Below are 18,467 nucleotides of genomic sequence, written 5' to 3'. Positions count from 1 at the left end.
CACTTCAGTTCCGGATCTAACATTAAAAACTTGGACCCATTTGGACGAAGTTCTGGCAATCGGCTATACTAGTCCCTCATTGTCTTACTGTCTTATCTGTGTCTTCAGGTCCACACCATCGCCATCATAGCTGAGGGAATTCCCGAAGCCCAGACCAGGAAGATGATCAAGTTGGCTGATCAGAAGGGCGTCACCATCATCGGGCCAGCCACGGTAAACTGCTTTATATCCTACAGTATAACACCACACACACACTTCATAGCACAACAGAGGTGTCTATTTTAGGCATGCCATTCTTGGCAAAAAGCTTCAAAACCTTCAAAAAATAGTTGATCTGCAAGCTCACAATACGTTGCAGCGGTGTGAGCTTGTGGATCGCCATTTTAACCATTTGTTTTCTTGACATTGTGCAAGTGGTTAATCGTTTTGTTGATATAAAAAAGAAATTGCATAAAAAAAATGTTTTATAGTTGCAGCCCTAAATGTGTTTATTGTTTACCAAATGTCAGTGTTTATCTTATTTTCAAATGGCCAAAATGTATATACATTTTTAAACTTGAAATGGGACATTCTGCATAATGAGTACTTTCTACTTGTGTTGCTTTAATACATTTTGATGCCAATACTTTGTTACGAGTAAAAGTCTGGTATTCAAAAATGTCCTTGAGTAAAAGTACAAGAGTAGTTCTACATTGCATTATTGATACGTTTACTTAAGTAAAAACATGCAATTACCTTTTCCACCACTGTGTGTCCGCCAGGTGGGAGGCATCAAACCCGGCTGCTTTAAGATCGGCAACACGGGCGGCATGCTGGACAACATCCTGGCGTCCAAGCTGTACCGGCCCGGCAGCGTGGCCTACGTGTCCCGCTCCGGAGGCATGTCCAACGAGCTCAACAACATCATCTCGCGCACCACCGACGGCGTCTACGAAGGAGTGGCCATCGGAGGCGATAGGTATGGATCTGAGCCACGTGAACACTGACAAAATGTGTCCGTGACAAATTTTTGATTTTGTGTTTTACACACCCTTATGATCTTATTTTGATCATAAGACCCAATTACTGCATGTCAATCTCCAGGTTTTCTTCAGAATATGTATGGTACTTATTTATTATGACACATTAGGAGTCCAACTAGTACTAGTGGTTCTCAAATGTTTTATTTGCAAAGACCCCTGTAACTGAGTGTTCAAATGGAACCATGGTTCAAATGGTTTGGTTCCATTTGAACGCTCTCAGGAGTTACAGACCTGTTATTCAGGGCTATCTATTTTTTTTTGTTTCTGGTACTTTTATTGTCTACTCATTTTGTATCGTTCGTGGCAAAAACTATATGTTGACAAAAATGTCCACCACAAGCCAACATGGTGATGACCCCTGCATGTGAACATGACGGTTTCTGCCAGACGGCGACTATTAGCAGATGTTGTGATTGGTCTCTAAGCCTGTCTGTTGTTTGGACTCTGTAGGTATCCGGGCTCCACCTTCATGGACCACGTCATTCGCTACCAGGACACTCCGGGAGTGAAGATGATCATCATGCTGGGAGAGGTAGGGATGACGTTACATCCTTAAGTGACCTGTGCATTCAATTGACCTCGCCATGTGAGAGGATGTTCTGTCTTTTGAGGTCTCTGACTCTGTCATCATGTTGGCATTCAGATTGGCGGCATGGAGGAGTACAAGATTTGCCAGGGCATCAAAGAGGGCACAATCACCAAACCTGTGGTCTGCTGGTGCATAGGAACCTGCGCCACCATGTTCACTTCAGAGGTATGTTGCAGGGAGGGAAGGGCGTGAGGAGGGGGTGGGGTTTCTGTGAAAAGGGTTGCTTCAAACCCCAAAGGCCATTTTGACGGATACACACAGCTATGGGTAATGTGAATTGAGGGTGTGACTTTTGTGCCAGAGTGGATATCTCCTGTAGAGGCACACATAAACGCCTACATGAAATGCACCCTCAATGTAATGAATTACCTTAAACTGCGTTGACCTGTGGAAATGGCCAACGTGAAAGGGTACATTTTTGTGTTTAAAAACATGGGCGTAAGATTACAATTCCAGAACCTAACCTTGTCAAATGTGGAACGATGGCGCCATCTGTAGGTCCAGTTCGGCCACGCAGGTGCTTGTGCAAACCAGGAATCTGAAACGGCAGTGGCCAAGAACCAAGCCCTGAGGGATGCCGGGGCCTATGTACCAAAGAGCTTTGACGAGCTGGGCGACGTCATCAGGTGAGACATTTGACACGCAGTCACATCACATTATGGATATATCTACTGTACATATCTTCCCTGTCGGATAGAAACATTGTATGCCCAAAACGTTACTTGTGTCTTCAGTGTAGTTATTATTTAGTCACAAGCTCCTGTTAAATATTAATAAAACCAGACTTTTCATTGCTTAAACATTTAAAAAACCTGCAGACAGCCTTTACCACCTTCAACCTGGTGCCCGTCTTTTGGGCATGCCATATATATACTGTAGCATATAGCTGATCTACAAGCTCACAACGCAGTTCAGCTCACAACACACCGTGATGCATTATGAGCTTGTAGATCCTCTGTTTTTCAATACTATTGTCTATACTAAGTATAAAAAAAGAAATGGGGCGTTAACCCATTTTGGGCGGGAACCCTTTTTGGTGTTAGCATTATGTTATTAGCTTTAGCTATTGATAGCAGATCTACAAGCTCATAGCGCGCCACTCGGTGGCGCGCTATGAGCTTGTAGGTCTGCTATTTTTGAAAAATAAAAGAACGACTGACATAGAAACATAGCTTTTTCAGAAAACTGTCAGGATGTAGAAGACATTTTTAGAATCTGATCTCAGGTAAAAATTGGTTAATTTATGAAAAAAATGAAATGCAAGGTTTCTGCCCGATAATGACGACCTACTTACTTGAGGGGGGCATGTCATTGACACTGTACATGGTTGAACAGGACGGTGTATGACGAGCTGGTGGCCAATGGTACTATTGTTCCTGCTCAGGAGGTACCTCCCCCAACAGTTCCAATGGACTACTCGTGGGCCAGGGTAAGACACATACAGTACTATTGTAACTACTCCAGAAAGAGTTTGTATTCCTTTATCTATATAGCAATGATTGTCGGAATATGGAGCTTTAAAGCTTAGTCACTATATAGTCACATGTAAGTAACTGCTTCTAGCAGTGTACAGTGGAACAGGGCAATTTAGAACCCCGGTTCTACTAAGTATACAAATAGACATTTGGTTCCATTTGTATACCGTCATAGTTGAGGAGGTCCTTGAAATGTAAGTCTCTCCACCTCTTCAGTATGACATGAAAGGGTTTATGAGAAGTCTCTTGCTAAGTGACACTTAGGAATAGACATGTGCTGACCGGGGTACGAACTGTGACCTTCTAATTACCACTTCTAATTACCACATCACCACCTCTCTACCAATTAACGAACTGCTACTTTTGAAATATAAACTACTATTATAAAAAAAAAAATGGAGCAGTATAAACATGGGCATAAAGTCTATAAACATGGGTATAAAGTCAGTGTTAATATTGGCTTGTTGTCCATGTTCCCCAGGAATTGGGTCTGATCCGCAAGCCAGCGTCCTTCATGACCAGCATCTGTGACGAGCGAGGCCAGGAGCTTATCTATGCCGGCATGCCCATCACTGAGGTCTTCAAAGAGGAGATGGGCCTCGGAGGAGTTCTGGGTCTGCTCTGGTTCCAGCGCAGGTGTGTACAAGAATGTCGGTATCATGAAAGGGTTAGTCATAAACTCTAGAAATGAGTCATTGTTGGGAATAGAAGTGAAACAGTTAGTGATAAACTCTATGGACATGAACACAGGAGACTATGAACAGGCCAGTTCACGTGTCACAGACACGCTAGATCATGCCACTTCAATTATCGACTGCAACATTCTAAAATGGTTCTGTGGCGTCGGCAGTCTTTGATCTGAACCGACCTTTAGGGAACTTGTAGGTTTAGTGACATATTGATACGGAACAGGTAATCACACAAGCTACCTACATAGTTTAGATAAACGTCTTCAATAGGGTACAAGAAAGATATAGGCAACTAAGCACTTAGCCGGACACCTGGAAGTAACCAGACACTTGGAAGAATAGTATAGAAGAGATTATACAAATGCCTATAATTGTATGTACACTAAATGTTTTCAATCGGCTATTTTTGGGCAAATGTTCTCCCCACAATTGGGACACTATGGTTGATGTGGTCAAGTCTGAAACTTGAACTTGCAAGCTTAGCGAAATCAAGCCTACTGTTCTATTCGCCTTCAGGATTCAAATAGTCTGAACTGTACTGCAGTAACATGTCTTTGTAGTTTCTTCTTTTTCTCAGTGACTCTTAGACCATTGGTTCTCAAACTTTTTTTTATATATTTCAAGGACCCTTTTTGGTATGCATTACAACACGGACCCCATAATTGAGAGCGTACAAATGAAACCAAATGGACCCGGAACCCATTTGTACACTCGGAGTTACAGCTATCAATCAATGTTGATGGGGACCCCCTGGAACACCCTCAAGGACCCCAGGGGGCCCCCATATCCCACTTTGAGAACCACTGAGGTAGACTGTCTCTTCCCAGCCAACAGATGATAGTAAAAACTGTTCATTTCCAGGTTGCCTAAGTACGCCTGCCAGTTTATTGAGATGTGTCTGATGGTGACCGCCGACCATGGGCCGGCTGTCTCCGGGGCGCACAACACCATCGTCTGCGCCCGCGCCGGCAAGGACCTCATCTCTAGCCTCACCTCAGGCCTGCTCACTATCGTAAGTGTTAACACACACACACACACACTATGTGTTTCTTTGGAGTAGGGTGGTAGTGGTGCATGTCAGTGGTTGAAAGAGCAGTGTGAAGTACTCGGGTGGCGCCAGGGGTAAAGTACCTGCTCACCACAGCAATGTCTATGGGTTGATCAAATCCACCTGAACTGACAATAATCAAATAAATGTACTCTTGCTAAAGCTCTAGCTAATAAGACACATTTAGCACGGGGGTGAAAACAGCCCTCAACTGCTTCTGACAGCAGTGGCCGAACGGATTGCGGAGCGGTCTTGATACCGGAAGGTCGCCAGTTCGAATCAGCGGTCCGACACGTTAAAATTACCACCGCTGAAGTGCCCTTGAGCAAGGCATTGAACCACTACCATGAAATGTTCTATGAGCAGGGCCTGGCTGGAAACAAGTTCTTGAGCTTAGCCCAGATACCCTGGGTAAATATAGTAACTTTGCTTTACATGCATACTAGGGGTTGGCCCATGCATACTAGGGGTTGGCCCATGCATACTAGGGGTTGGCCCATGCATCCAGCAAGCCCAACCTAGTAGTCACTTTGAGTGGCACCACATGAAGCCACGGGTGAACGTATGTACTGTATGTCAGACATTACTAACCCTATAACTGTTTTATGACGACGTCCAACTCATGTAAGAATAAATCACAACCCCAGCCAGTAGGGGAGGGGTAAGAAAAGCCCTGCCTAGTATAAGGGAGGGGATGGCGATAGGGCGAGGCTTCTCTCCCCATCCCCTCCTCATATTTCTGACAGAAACCGTTGAGGGCTGATTTCAACCTTGTTGTGTCTCACAATAAAGGAGCATTTTTGAGTGGTGTAAACCACTCCTACAACTGGCTTTGTTAGTTTGTCTGTCTGTCTGTTCGTACCAAAAAATGAGCATGGTTGCTATGGTCACCCAGTTCACACGGGTGTGATTTCATTACGTCAGACATTACGTCAGACCACAGCTGATCAGTCTATATAAGACCTTACACCACTCAGTTCACACAGGTGTGATTTTATTTTAAAAATGTCCTTGTTTCAGGGGGATCGTTTCGGGGGTGCTCTAGACGCAGCAGCCAAGCAGTTCAGCGGGGCGTTTGACAGTGGGATGCTGCCAATGGAGTTTGTCAACAAGATGAAAAAAGACGGCAAGCTTATTATGGGCATCGGTCACAGAGTCAAGTCGGTGAGTGTTAATCAATATTCGCAAAATGATATAAAAGTGAACTAAACTACCCTCCACTGCTGTGTGGCCTTTAAACCAAGAGGCAGAACATTTTGATAATTTCTCACATGGTCGAGTTTTTCCTTAGATTGATGGCTTTGTTTATTTGGTCAAAAAAGCAGCACAACTCCTAAAACAGGATTACGAAGGTTGGGTTTAGTTTCCTGTGTGGTTCCGGGCTAATGTGTGGGGTTGTGTTTTCAGATCAACAACCCTGACATGCGAGTGCAGATACTCAAGGAATTTGTGCAGAAGCATTTCCCTTCCACCCAGATGTTAGACTACGCTCTGGATGTGGAGAAGATCACAACCTCCAAGGTACAGTATCTCTACTGTCCCCTGCTGCCCCCTCCCTCGAGGACCGACGACAAAAATGCTTTGGGTGTTACTCCGCTGAAATTAGGCTGGGTTGGGGGGAGGGGATGTCCTTCCGTCCGTCCGAGATCTTTTCTGACGCCACATGTCCTTTAGCAGCGACTCCTAATCTCTCTGGACTGCTTGTTGGTTTACACAATGTTCAAATGCGTCCACCTAACATTCTGTACATAAGCTTACACAATGTTCAAATGCTTCCACCTAGCATTCTGTACATTGGAAGTTCAGTAAATGAGTAGGAAAATAAAGCGCATATCCTGCTTCCCCACTTCCGTTTGACCCCTTGTCACTTAAATATGTCCTGCTGTAAATGTAATTAGACGTCCTATTGCTTTGGGTGCTTGAGGATACTTTAACTCTTTGAGAGTTTCAAGGATTTCTATATAGTTTTTAGACTTCTCTATGGCAGAATGGCGTTTTTGAATGATTTATTGAAAATTCTCTGTTGTGAATGTGTGACAACGAAAGACCTTCAGAGAAAGCTTGGCTTGTCTGCTTCCAGGAAAAAAATTAACTGAGTTGATAAAATGTTTAGTTTTTGTGTTGGAAGCCATTTAAAAGAGCCTGCATTTACACTGGGTAGTGTTTCTAGGACAACAAAAAAGGTTATGCCCGGTTGAAGTTTTATTTTCTAAATAACTTTTTTTCTGCTGGGCGTACATAGCCATGCAATATCTCATTTTAAAGGGTGAGTTGTCTAGTTCAATTAAAATAAAATAAAAAGTTTCTCACATGTACCACTGTAGATATTTTGCCATCTATAAATAGCATGGTCAGTCATGATCAATCTGACCTATCCAGCTAAAAGTCCCCCTAGCTCTGAAATGGAACATCATATAAACTCAATTCTTTTTGGGGTAAAATTAGACATTCTAACGCACATTTTGATATATACCATGTTTACATAGTCTTACCAGTACCTTGTCTATTCATGCATGTATCTCAAAAACCTGTTGTGAAGAAACAGTTTTGATAAAAAACACATCCAAGGACATTGTTTTGATATGACTTTGTGCCCATGATATGTATCAAAATATAGACTTGAATGTATACTGTATTATAACAAAAAATTGGGTTCTTACCATCTACCGTTACAGAGTAAATCACAGTTGAAACTCGCTTAGTCAAACCATAAACCTCAGAATAGTGAACAAAATAGCCATGACAGGTCTAACTCATTGTAAAAGCGTCTTTTATTTGTTATGACTACTAACATAATACAATTATAATAAATATTACAGAAAATAAATAGGCCTACATACAAAACAGTTGTCCCCAAACTCCCCAGTGTCCCCAAACCACTGCATTCCAGTTGTTCTTGACGGTGTGTGTGTGTGTGTGTGTAGGCTAAATTTAAAAAAAACAACAACTGAAATGAATGAATGCATCCGGTTCAGTGTCGGAGAACTCCATCGCAGTCTTGACTCTTCGTCTTCATCATCATCATCATCATCATCCTCATCCTCATCATCCTCCTCCTCCTCCTCATCTGATGCCAGTTCTAAATATATAAAAATAAACATTTAGCTGTAGTCAGCCCGGCCAATAGCCAGTTGGGGGGGGGGGGGACGTAGGCTATCTGACATCATCGTCATCATCATCGTCACACGGAGACACACTAAACAATGTACAATCATGATAGTATACAATATTCAATGAATGCGATTATCATGCAAGCTCAGACGTCAATGAAACGTCATACAGATCTTATATAATACGCTACTGTTAGCTTCACTCCCCGTCCCCCCTCCGATCCTTGTAGCAAGGTCATCATAGCTTCAGTAAACGATGCATGTTTGTTCTCCGTCTTTGTAGACAGTAAATAAAAGGAGCGAACATTACTCTAAAGATCAGATCGCCTATAAGGCACGCTACAATATAAAATACTTGTACTGCCATGCGTGCATGCCTGCTACGATACATTTGTACTGCACCGACCAACCGATCGACACCATTAGCCAGCACCTTTGGTGCTGGCTAATGGCTGGGGGCCATCGTGGTGAGTCATTCTGGCGTCATGATCTGACTAGTAGTAGTAATTATCCAAGCATCTATTTGTAGCGATCATCTTATGATTTCTGATCACTATAGAAGGGCATTTTCTACAATAAGATTACCTCAAAACATTCCGGGTTGATCGTCTTCTTCAATGGTTTCCCGGTATAGCTCATCGGACGACGATGGGGAGACAATGAAAAAAGGAGGGAGGGAGCAGCGAGTCTCGCTGTAAGCACTGGACCAGGGCTACTCCGCCTGGAGAAGGCGACTGGGACGCGTATGGATCAATACTACTACCACAAAACTCGCTCAAATAAATAGTACTGCTTTCAACTTTTTCTGCTAGAAAATCGCTCGGGCGAGACGGGTAAACGGGCAAAACAATGAAAACTATGAAGACTCCCTCTGCCCCCACTGTTTACAGGGGGTGGGACCAGCTTCCAATGGCAACACGTACACGTGTGTCACGTGACACGGGTTTTCTGGGTAATGTAGTTGGAATATAAGCTCAGGAATTTAAACAGCGCTTCGGAGCATATTAATATGTTTAGATTAATCAAAAACGGCGAAGACGCCAATTGGCGTCATTGATCATTTACGGAATTCTGATGAAGACGCCAATTGGCGTCTTTCACCTTCTAAGGGTTAAGGTTATGAATACATGTCTTTGAATTGGTTCCCAAACATGTGCTCGAGACCCGGTGCTTGTGTCAACCGCATTAATTCAATAGTTGGAACTATACAAAAAGTTATGATTTTTTTTTTGTACTTTGTGCGCACTGATTTCCCAACCAAGTGGCAAATTCTATATTTTAACCACGCGGTTCAACCTGGTGTCCCTATTTTGGCCATGGAGCACTGATTTAAATGTTTCTTCCCCCGTTTCTTTCCAGAAACCTAATCTGATCCTCAACGTAGACGGTTTTATCGGCGTGGCATTTGTGGACCTGCTCAGAACGTGTGGTGGCTTCACACGGTAAGAACACTGTATTCAGCCCTGTGGTGACTTGACTTCACATTTATTGGGTAATCAAGGATGCACCGATGGCCAAACCGACTGACTGACTAAATGTAAAATTACTATCCACCCACTTTCACTGAACAAGACTTGGACCATTATTTTTGCAATGTCCCGCCCATAACCCTGTGTAGAGAGGCTGCCTGGTAATCAGAATTGGGAAACCTTTTAGAATTTATATGGATCATTGAATCCCCATTTATTGGGGGAAATTAATGTTACTTACTTGCATTTTAGATACCCAGTTTAGTTGAATTTGCTTATTTCAGCTGACAATAATGACATTTGTGGTCTCTGGATAACATTTACATTTTGGGGTGGGTGTGGTGGGTGTGGATGGATCTTATTGAGTTTGTTTTAGCTGTGGAAATTCTCACAGGCCAGTATTGTATTTAGTTTATATTTCCCCAAATCAGGTATTGTTTCTCACATGAGTTTGGATGAATGATCAAATTGTTTTTTTCAGGGATGAGGCGGATGAATTTGTGGAGATCGGTGCACTGAATGGGATCTTCGTCCTGGGCCGCAGTATGGGCTTTATTGGTGAGTGTAACTAATTGAACTTTCCCCCCTGGCATCAACATGCGTCCTGGGTGATTAATATTGTTTATATTGATAATTAGTTGATATACCATCAAAATAGCAGATCTACGATCTAGTTGGTGTCTTTGTATTTTTCCCACAAAACGCATCGTTTCCCGATGTTGGCGAACACAGGGTATTTCATTTCCCACACTACATGAATAATATCCAGTTATCCACACAGTAGAACAATGGGATTTACTGCAGGTTCAAAATCTTCCCTTTGATTGCTGGTGTAATTGTCTACATACCATCTATATTTATGATGGATGTTAGTGAAGACATTGGGGAAAATGAACACGACTACCTCTCTTGCAAAATAAAGATGGATGTCAATGTCGTAAAATGGTGCAATTGCGCTTTTATCCAAAGCGCTTTACATGTGCATTACATTCTCTCTCTCACACACACACACACACACACACACACACACACACACACACACATTAATTCATACACTGATGGTGGAGGAAACCATGCAAGGCACCAACCTGCACATCAGGAGCAATTAGTCTTGCTCAAGGACACTTCGACAGTAACTCTGGGGGAGCCTGGTATCTAACTGGAAACTTCCCATCCAGCCACTCTACCGGCTACTCTATCCCTGAGTCACTGCCGCCACTGGAAGATCTAACCATCTAACTTGTGTTTCCTGTGGCAGGTCACTACCTGGACCAGAAGAGGCTGAAGCAGGGTTTGTACCGCCACCCCTGGGACGACATCTCCTACGTGCTTCCTGAACACATGTCCCAGTAATGCTGACCTTGTGCGGTGAAATGTCCCTCCACATGGTACCACCGCCCAAGAAATGCAAGGCTGCTGCGGTACCCTGCCGTTCAGCACCGCTCACCGCAACAGCACCTGCTTTTGGGAAAAACTGTGCCGGATTGATCCTGGAAAGATTCAGGAAATACTGTTTTGATCCAGATGAGCCTGAGTAGAAGGGGAGGGAGCACTGGTTTTTATGGGGGGGGGAGAAATGGGAGCCGTTGTTTTTAGATTTTGTTTTTCAAAGACTATTTAAATAGACAAAGATGTAACTTATTACGTTGTGAAACAAAGAACCAAATCAATGCAAACTGCAAGTTGAATTGGTACTTGGGAAGCAGGAAGCCCCACCGATCTCTTATTCTGATTTATACTTCATCGTACAGTGGCGTCGCTCGCCGCAAATAGCCGATATATGATCTCACAAAGCGTTGCAACGGCATTGCGTTGTCACCTTGTAGATCTTCCATTTTCAGACAGGTATGAGGTTAGAATTGGCTGCACAGATTTGACCACGACCCCTGCGTTGTGGAATTTTATTAGTTAGCCTGAGGTAGTCTCTTTGTGGCGAAGATTTCTGCTCCTGTTCAAGCAATACTGTAAATTGTCGCTTCTTTTTTTAATAATATTTTTGCAAACGGTAACCCTTAGTTTAATATGTCTGTTCTGGGCCTCTAGGACGGTGGTTCTCAATGTTTTCATGTTAAGGACCCCCAAATTAATATGCATGTGGTCAAGGGCCTCCATCTGTTTTGCTATGGACACCCATACAATATTTGTTTTTAAAATGTTTTAAAAATATCCGAACATTTTTATGATTTTGTTTTTGAAAATGGCAAGTGGTTAAACCGTTTGATACTATATTACCACATTTAGCTTGGGACCCCTGACCCCACTTTGTGAACCACTGCTTCTAATCTAGAACTAGGTTCTTAAAGCCGTATTTGAGGGAGCAACTCATATTTTCTACCTGGACCTTCTTCATGTTGAAGAACTTCACGCTTGTTCAGCTGGTTTGGTAGAACCACTCATATCGCACCTCATGTTTTTAAACTGAATGTTCAAAGCCTGAATCTCACCTTTCCTAAACGTATTAGTTTAGATGGCGACTTCCTCTCTTGAGGCTTTCGAGTTGTTTGACTCTTATCGGCTGAGAGGGAGATGACTGTAGATCTGTGTTAAGGTGCTTCACCTTCTCTTAAGGCTCCAGAAACGAGCTTTACTTTTCAATTTTAGTTTCACCATTTCTGCGGCTAGACTTTGAGAATGTGTAAGATTATTACCTACCTAGGCTATTCCCTACACAGTATAGATTATATTTAGTACAGAATTTAACAACTGCCGACAATGTTCTCATGTAGGGGTCCCTGGCACAATATTTTCAAATTAGGGTCCGTGGCCTGAAATGTAACAATTTGGGGGTCCTTGGCATGGAAACGTTTGAGAACCATTGCTCTAGAAAGTGTGTTTGGGTATCATTTGAGGCCCACTTGGTATTGCACCTTAATATAACACTAGTGCACTAGAGCTAATTTTAATCTGTCAAGTTGCTTCTCTAAACGAAAAGAGGTCTGGTGGTCTACAACCTCCATAAGACTAACCAAAGTATGTTTTTGCTTTAACTTTATCTCTATGTAACTGATTTGACAAGATGGTCACTTGGTAGAAATTACACTCATTATCCAAATGCCATCGGTTTAAGGTTACACTTACACAAAAATGTAAGAATTGGGATATAACTGTACTTTATTTTAAATGTTTCGCCTCACTGTGGCCCTCAGGTCTTTCACATTATAATTGATATTTTAAGTACAATTTAGACTGACTTGTTTTTGTTGTTTTTTTGGTCAAAAGGGGGTTAAATGGTTAAAATGCTTTATGAATGTGCCCTGTGAGTCTTAAACGCACTTTTTTTTTTATTGCGAGGGACCATGAAGGCGGTTTGTTTTATTCGGTGGATGAAGTAACATTCTTGCACGTACAGCTCTACATGTCTGATTCTGTCAACAACCTCTTTCTGTTAAGACTTGACCTCACCTCAAGAAGCTTTGTTACTGTCCAGTGTATGGCCTGCTACTGTACGTTTGTCCCTTGTTTTTGCTGTTTTTATTTAACTGTGAAATAAATGCTTTGTTTTCTTTTTTTTTAATATATGCTGTTATATAGTAGCATAATAAAGAACCTCTTGTTAAACTTTTCATTCAGAATATTTTAATTCTAAATGTTACAATTGTTTCGTGTTTGTGGTATAGGTTAGTTGGAACTTGCATGGTGTACAACGAAGTATGACTGCTGTAGATGTGATGTCCTTCAGAAGTGAACAGTACATTGTATTGTGTCTGGGACGATGATTGCAGGACACCACACCAATTGACACCACACCAATTGAAATACCTAAACTTGACAACTGGAACATCCCCACCAATTATTTAAATTAGAAGTAGAGTGTCTGAAGAAAGAGCTGTGTCCAACTATGGAAATCCATTAAAAATGGAAAGATGCTTTCGTCTTAAACATGTTATGTGAACTCAAAACTAAGAGTCAAAATCAGTCGTTTCTAAACTTCCCAGTTTCATCCCTGTCCTTCAAGGCACTGACTGAGCCCGTCTCTGCTTGTGCGTGTGTGTGATTGTAAAGCGCTTTGGATTAGTGTGCAAAACGTTTGGATAACGACTCAAACACCTACGACAGAGCGAGAGAGAGAGGAGTGAGTTTAAAGAGACTGTGTCCAGTGTCTGGCATTCATTCCATCTTCAAATGTGACTCGGCAGTCCCCTTATGTTGGATCATTATTTGAGAACAAAGTCTAATTTAAAGTCTGATGGACTTGTGTCCTGATGGACATAGTAAAATAAGAGACTTTATTATTATTTACAGTAACTGCAAAAGGTTTGCCTATTTATTAGTCCCCTGAGACGATCAATACATCATCACCAGACATCATCATACTGTACTTTGCGAGCTACTCGAGCACATTATCACTTGCCATTTCCTAAAATTGTGAATTTTCTAGTTTATGAAGTGATAAATGCCTGAGTCTGGGCCCCACTTGGGGCATGGCAAAGATCACAGGGGGGCATGAGGCCATGACTGTTTGGAGGTAGTCCAACATTTTAAACATGTTGCACAAGATCATAAATTGCTTTTGCCCACTGTCTGTCTGTATGTTTCCAATGTGATGTCAGTCCAACTTGTCATGGTAGGGTGTGAGCCTCAGGGTATGTGGGACATTAAATTGGGACAACTATATGCACATCTATATGCCGCTCCTATGCACATCTTTGTGTTTGTACTGTAGGTGTTTGAGCACGGAATGTGTTTGTAGTACAGGATGTGATTTCATTGGCTGTCAATCAATAGCAAATGCCACTAAATTATGGTTTGGATTCGGTTCAGGCTATATATTGGTCTACATATACTGTTTCCTATTCTGTACTGTTAAGCCGTTAAAAGTAACAATTATGAAGATATACTTTATACTAGAAAGCAAAATAAAATTCATAAATAAACATGGAAGTCACCATAGTGTCTCTAACCAAGGAAAATTACATAAGCAGTTCTTATGCTACATAATATTAAGACGTCTCTGAAATTATGACAAATATGAACCATGGTGTAAAAAAAGCTATATTTTAATTACAATATCCTCATAATATTATAATTATAACATGAATGAATAATATTTGCCTGGCTCGAATAATATCCTATATCCTATATATATTCCTACTGCTGAGTCTTTTAACGTGACCTTTCATCCAAACAGAGTCTTCAAATAGGTTGGCCTACTGAAGGGCCAGTGGTACTGGTTGGGCACTGGTCTGTTAACATTGCATTCAAAGAAAGTGAACATGGGGAACCATATACGTGCTCGCCGGCTGCGCTGGACGGTGCGATAGTTGGCCAAGGTGTGGTAGTAGAGGAACAGACGCGTGGTGATGTAGAAGGCTATGGACACGTCAATAGAGTAGTGCTCGTGAGCTGCCAGGATGAAAAAGATCCCGAACAAGTTCAACACCCAGGAGATGGTGTGGATCAGACCCCAGCTCCGTGGAGTGTACTCGGTGACAAAGAAGTTCAGCATGGTGAGGACAACGGTGTGTCCACTGAACATGTAGTCCCCACAGGTTTGAACCCCTGTCAGGGACAGCCCCAACCCACTCCAGATCGCCATCGCTCTCTGGAGCTTTCCCCATGTGTCGCCGTAGATCTTGCTGGAACAGTCTAGATGTTGTCCAGGTACGGAGAGGGAAGTGACGAACATGGTGAAACAACGGAGAAGAAATACCGTTCCGATCAAAGAACACAGACGCCGAAACACAATTGATCGATGTTTGTGAAACAGCAGGATCAACATAAATATGTAACCTAGGATCAGGCCACAGGCCTCAGAGGCCGCAAATGCCCAGGGGATTCTGGGAACTTTGTCCAGAAATATGTCCGGCAGTGGTGGGTACGTCCTCATGTCTGGGACGCGTTCGTGCACGAGAACCGTGACAAACGATGTGAATGCGAACACAAACGTGACATAGACAAAGCTGATGGCCGTCTTCCACAGTTCTGGGTCCAGACGACGATCGGCGGCCATGTGCTGCCTGCACAACTTCCCGTTAAAGTAGCTGTGACAGGCCGCGTCGTCCGATCCATAACCCTGTCTGTCGCAGTTGCTCAGGCAGAGCTCAGGCCCTTTACAAAAGTGCTCACCCCTGTTACACCGGCTGCATTCATGTCCCACTGACGATACTCTGGTGCTGAAACCCAGCTCCTCCACCTGGGCCCGGTTCTGCCTCTGGAGCCGCCTAAGGGCTGAGGTCAGCCTCTTGATGTCGCCCAGCACGCCAAGACACAGCGGGGGGCCACGTAAGTCTGCTTCAGTCAGCGATAGCAGGCTGGCGCCATCCAGGCGGTGCGTTGTACACAGGAGCTCCACATATTCCCCGAAGCCTTCTTCACTCAGCCATCTGGCCACTTGCTTACAGTCCCAGGTGCTGGCAGACACCTCTAGTGGAGCCATATTCCTAAGAGACCACTGTCACTCCTGGGACTGTGCTTGTTGGCTCTTTACGTGGACTCCAATTGTTGAATCCCTAACCAGAAACACACAAATCCTTTGTATATTTGTATGGATTGAGACCTAGTGCCCCTATTGGTGTGACTACTTGCATTCATGCTTCTTTACAGTTATTGTGTATATTCCTATACACAAAATATAATACAATATATACTATTGAGCTTATATTGAACTATGGAGTCATACGTCATAGATATGACTGACGTCATAGACTTCAGAGCCCAGTTATGGAGTTCCACCCGTCCTGATAGAGATATGCATTCCATTGCGTGCATAATTAATAGTATAGGGCTTTACTCTGTGGTTGTTACTGTGTGCATGCAGTTACTGATGAATGTTTACACTAACCTTCCTGAGAAAATGGCGACAGCTATCACGTCATTTCCAAATCTCTATAAAATAGAACAGTTCTAGGTTGTGTGATGTCACTAATCAACAGTGTACGATGGAACCGGCTGTGGTCAGATATGTCTCCGGGGAACCCAAACTCAGCATCTCATTCGACCTGGATGGCAGCAATAAACACATGCTTAGGGACCCAACCGAGGAACTGGGTAATGTCCTGACGAGGATATCCATCAGTGCTTCCAAAGGCCGCAATTGTTTGGCCAGAAAATCCAAGAGAAACAAAATTCAGCAGAAGCAGCCTACGAAACCTCCAGTGGTCAACCTGTTTTATAACAATGAGTTGGTGCCAGAGGGTGTGATAAATTCCCAAGCATGGCTGGACGGGGCGATGCTACATGTCGGAGAGGTCAAATATGCCATACAGCGAAATGCGCCAACTTTCACCACGGCGGTACTCCCGACATCTCTGCTGGCTGGGTTCCCCGTCTGTCCTAAACTGGAGGTGGAGTTTGGCCGCCTGGAGGAGTGTGAGTTTACCTGGTACACAGCAGGAGGAGACAACAGCGGCAACATCTGGAGAGTGGCGGGACTGGAACGGGTATACATCCCTTCCAATCTGGACATCGGTTTGCGGCTGAGGCTCCTCTGCACCCCCAAAGATGGCGACAGGCGAGGGAAAGACACAGAGCTGATCTCCATAGCGACCGTGGATGCCGGTCCGGGGGTGTGCACCTTCGACAACCGTCACATGTACACTCTGAAAGGGCCGGAGGCGCGGGTGCTGAGGGTGGTGTCATACAACATACTCGCCGACATCTACATCCAGGCAGAGCCGTCTAAGACGCCATTGTATTCCTACTGTGCCCCCCATGCCCTGGAGGTCGACTACAGACAGAACCTCATCAGGAAAGAACTGGTAGGGTACAATGCTGATGTCATCTGTCTCCAGGAAGTAGACAAAAGGGTGTTTATTGACAGTCTGGCTCCGGCTCTTGATGCATTTGGTTTGGACGGGTTTTTCAAGGAAAAAGGGAAACAACATGAAGGCTTGTCCACGTTCTACCGTAGGTCAAAGCTGAGATTGTTGAGTAGGCATGACATCATCATAAGTGAAGTGCTGACCTCCGACCCTCTATACTCTGACCTGTTAAAGAAAATATCCACCAACCTCAAAAAAAGGATCCAAGCCAAATCCACTGCTCTGCAGGTGAGCATGTTTGAGGTCTTGGAGGAACCTTCTAGGAAGATCTGTGTGGCCAACACCCATCTGTACTGGCACCCTAAAGGAGGAAACATCCGCTTGGTGCAGATTAGTGTTGCTCTGAGACACGTAAGCCATGTGATCAGCGAGGTGGCACCTGGCGCTGCACTGGTCTTCGCTGGAGACTTCAACTCCACCCCAAACTCAAGTCTGTTCGGGTTGTTGACCCAGGGCGTCATCCCACCTCCAGACAGCCACCCGGACTGGAGGTCTGGAGGCTTGAAGGAGGCCTGTCCACCGACGGTGTCCCCGCCATTCCGCCCTCTCTGCAGTGCATGCGGAGAGCCGGCCTACACCAACTACATAGAAGGTTTCCATGGATGTCTGGACTACATCTTCACCGAGCCGGACAAGATGGAGGTGGAGCAGGTGATCCCCCTGCCGAGTCACAAGGAGGTGACGGCATACCAGGCCCTGCCCAGTGTAGCCCACCCCTCAGACCACATTGCACTGGTATGTGACCTCCGCTGGAAGCACTGAAGCACTGCTCCTCAAGGTCGGGTCATGGGACCAAACAGGGTGCCCTAATTGACCCTTACAGGCGTCTACTGTAGCTCTGACCCTTACGGATAATTAACACAACAAAAAAGCCTTAACAAAAAAGTGGCTTACAAATGTTATACCAAATATAAATGAATGGATTGATTTAATCTATAGTATATTTATTATGGAGAGAATTACATTCAGCTTTAGAGGTCAAGTTGAAGTCTTCACAGATAACTGGTTTAGATGGATTACTCATGTTTCTACCATAAGACCTGATTTTGTATAAATTCAGTTAAACCTGTTTAACCTGTATATGCACCTGTTTGAGGTACTTATGTATTATGATCATCAATAGAGAAGAGAGGCAGATATCTCCCCTTGTGTGTATTGTATATATATTGTCTTGTTTTGTTTTGTTTTCGGTTGTATGTATTGTCAATTGTCAGTCGTTTCGTTTACATGTATGTTTGATTAAAATTCAATAAAACGTAAATTGAAAAAAAAAAAGAAATAGGGTTCCGTGGCTGAGGGTCTCAG

The 18,467-nt window shown here is 43.6% G+C and overlaps 3 protein-coding genes across 5 annotated transcripts in view; 2 read left to right on the top strand and 1 right to left on the bottom strand.

The window, feature by feature from the left end:
• The window catches only part of LOC306915353 (ATP-citrate synthase), a 46,788-nt gene extending 33,828 nt beyond the window's left edge, over window positions 1–12,960 (top strand). For all 3 annotated transcript variants that reach the window (XM_079492669.1, XM_079492668.1, XM_079492667.1), the window contains 13 exons: window positions 109–213; window positions 762–958; window positions 1,473–1,554; window positions 1,666–1,776; window positions 2,110–2,237; window positions 2,947–3,040; window positions 3,568–3,722; window positions 4,637–4,787; window positions 5,844–5,987; window positions 6,231–6,344; window positions 9,293–9,375; window positions 9,884–9,960; window positions 10,661–12,960. In XM_079492669.1, coding sequence (XP_079348795.1) covers window positions 109–213; window positions 762–958; window positions 1,473–1,554; window positions 1,666–1,776; window positions 2,110–2,237; window positions 2,947–3,040; window positions 3,568–3,722; window positions 4,637–4,787; window positions 5,844–5,987; window positions 6,231–6,344; window positions 9,293–9,375; window positions 9,884–9,960; window positions 10,661–10,755 — 1,536 coding nt within the window. In that variant the 3' untranslated portion in view covers window positions 10,756–12,960. The remainder of the gene's footprint in view (window positions 1–108; window positions 214–761; window positions 959–1,472; window positions 1,555–1,665; window positions 1,777–2,109; window positions 2,238–2,946; window positions 3,041–3,567; window positions 3,723–4,636; window positions 4,788–5,843; window positions 5,988–6,230; window positions 6,345–9,292; window positions 9,376–9,883; window positions 9,961–10,660) is intronic.
• A 1,558-nt stretch (window positions 12,961–14,518) lies between these two features.
• LOC306914976 (sphingomyelin synthase-related protein 1-like) lies at window positions 14,519–15,778 on the bottom strand (the record flags this gene model as incomplete). The annotated part of the gene is made up of 1 exon (XM_079492218.1): window positions 14,519–15,778. One exon carries the CDS (start codon window positions 15,776–15,778, stop codon window positions 14,519–14,521), a length of 1,260 nt encoding a protein of 419 aa, XP_079348344.1.
• Window positions 15,779–16,280: 502 nt separating this feature from the next.
• LOC306914975 (2',5'-phosphodiesterase 12-like) lies at window positions 16,281–17,924 on the top strand (the record flags this gene model as incomplete). The annotated part of the gene is made up of 1 exon (XM_079492217.1): window positions 16,281–17,924. One exon carries the CDS (start codon window positions 16,281–16,283, stop codon window positions 17,922–17,924), a length of 1,644 nt encoding a protein of 547 aa, XP_079348343.1.
• Between the last annotated feature and the right edge of the window lie 543 nt (window positions 17,925–18,467).

The sequence above is a fragment of the Electrona antarctica genome (assembly GCF_951216825.1).
Source record: "Electrona antarctica genome assembly, chromosome: 22".
NCBI classification, from domain to species: domain Eukaryota; kingdom Metazoa; phylum Chordata; class Actinopteri; order Myctophiformes; family Myctophidae; genus Electrona; species Electrona antarctica.
This window is presented reverse-complemented; position numbering and strand designations above follow the sequence as displayed.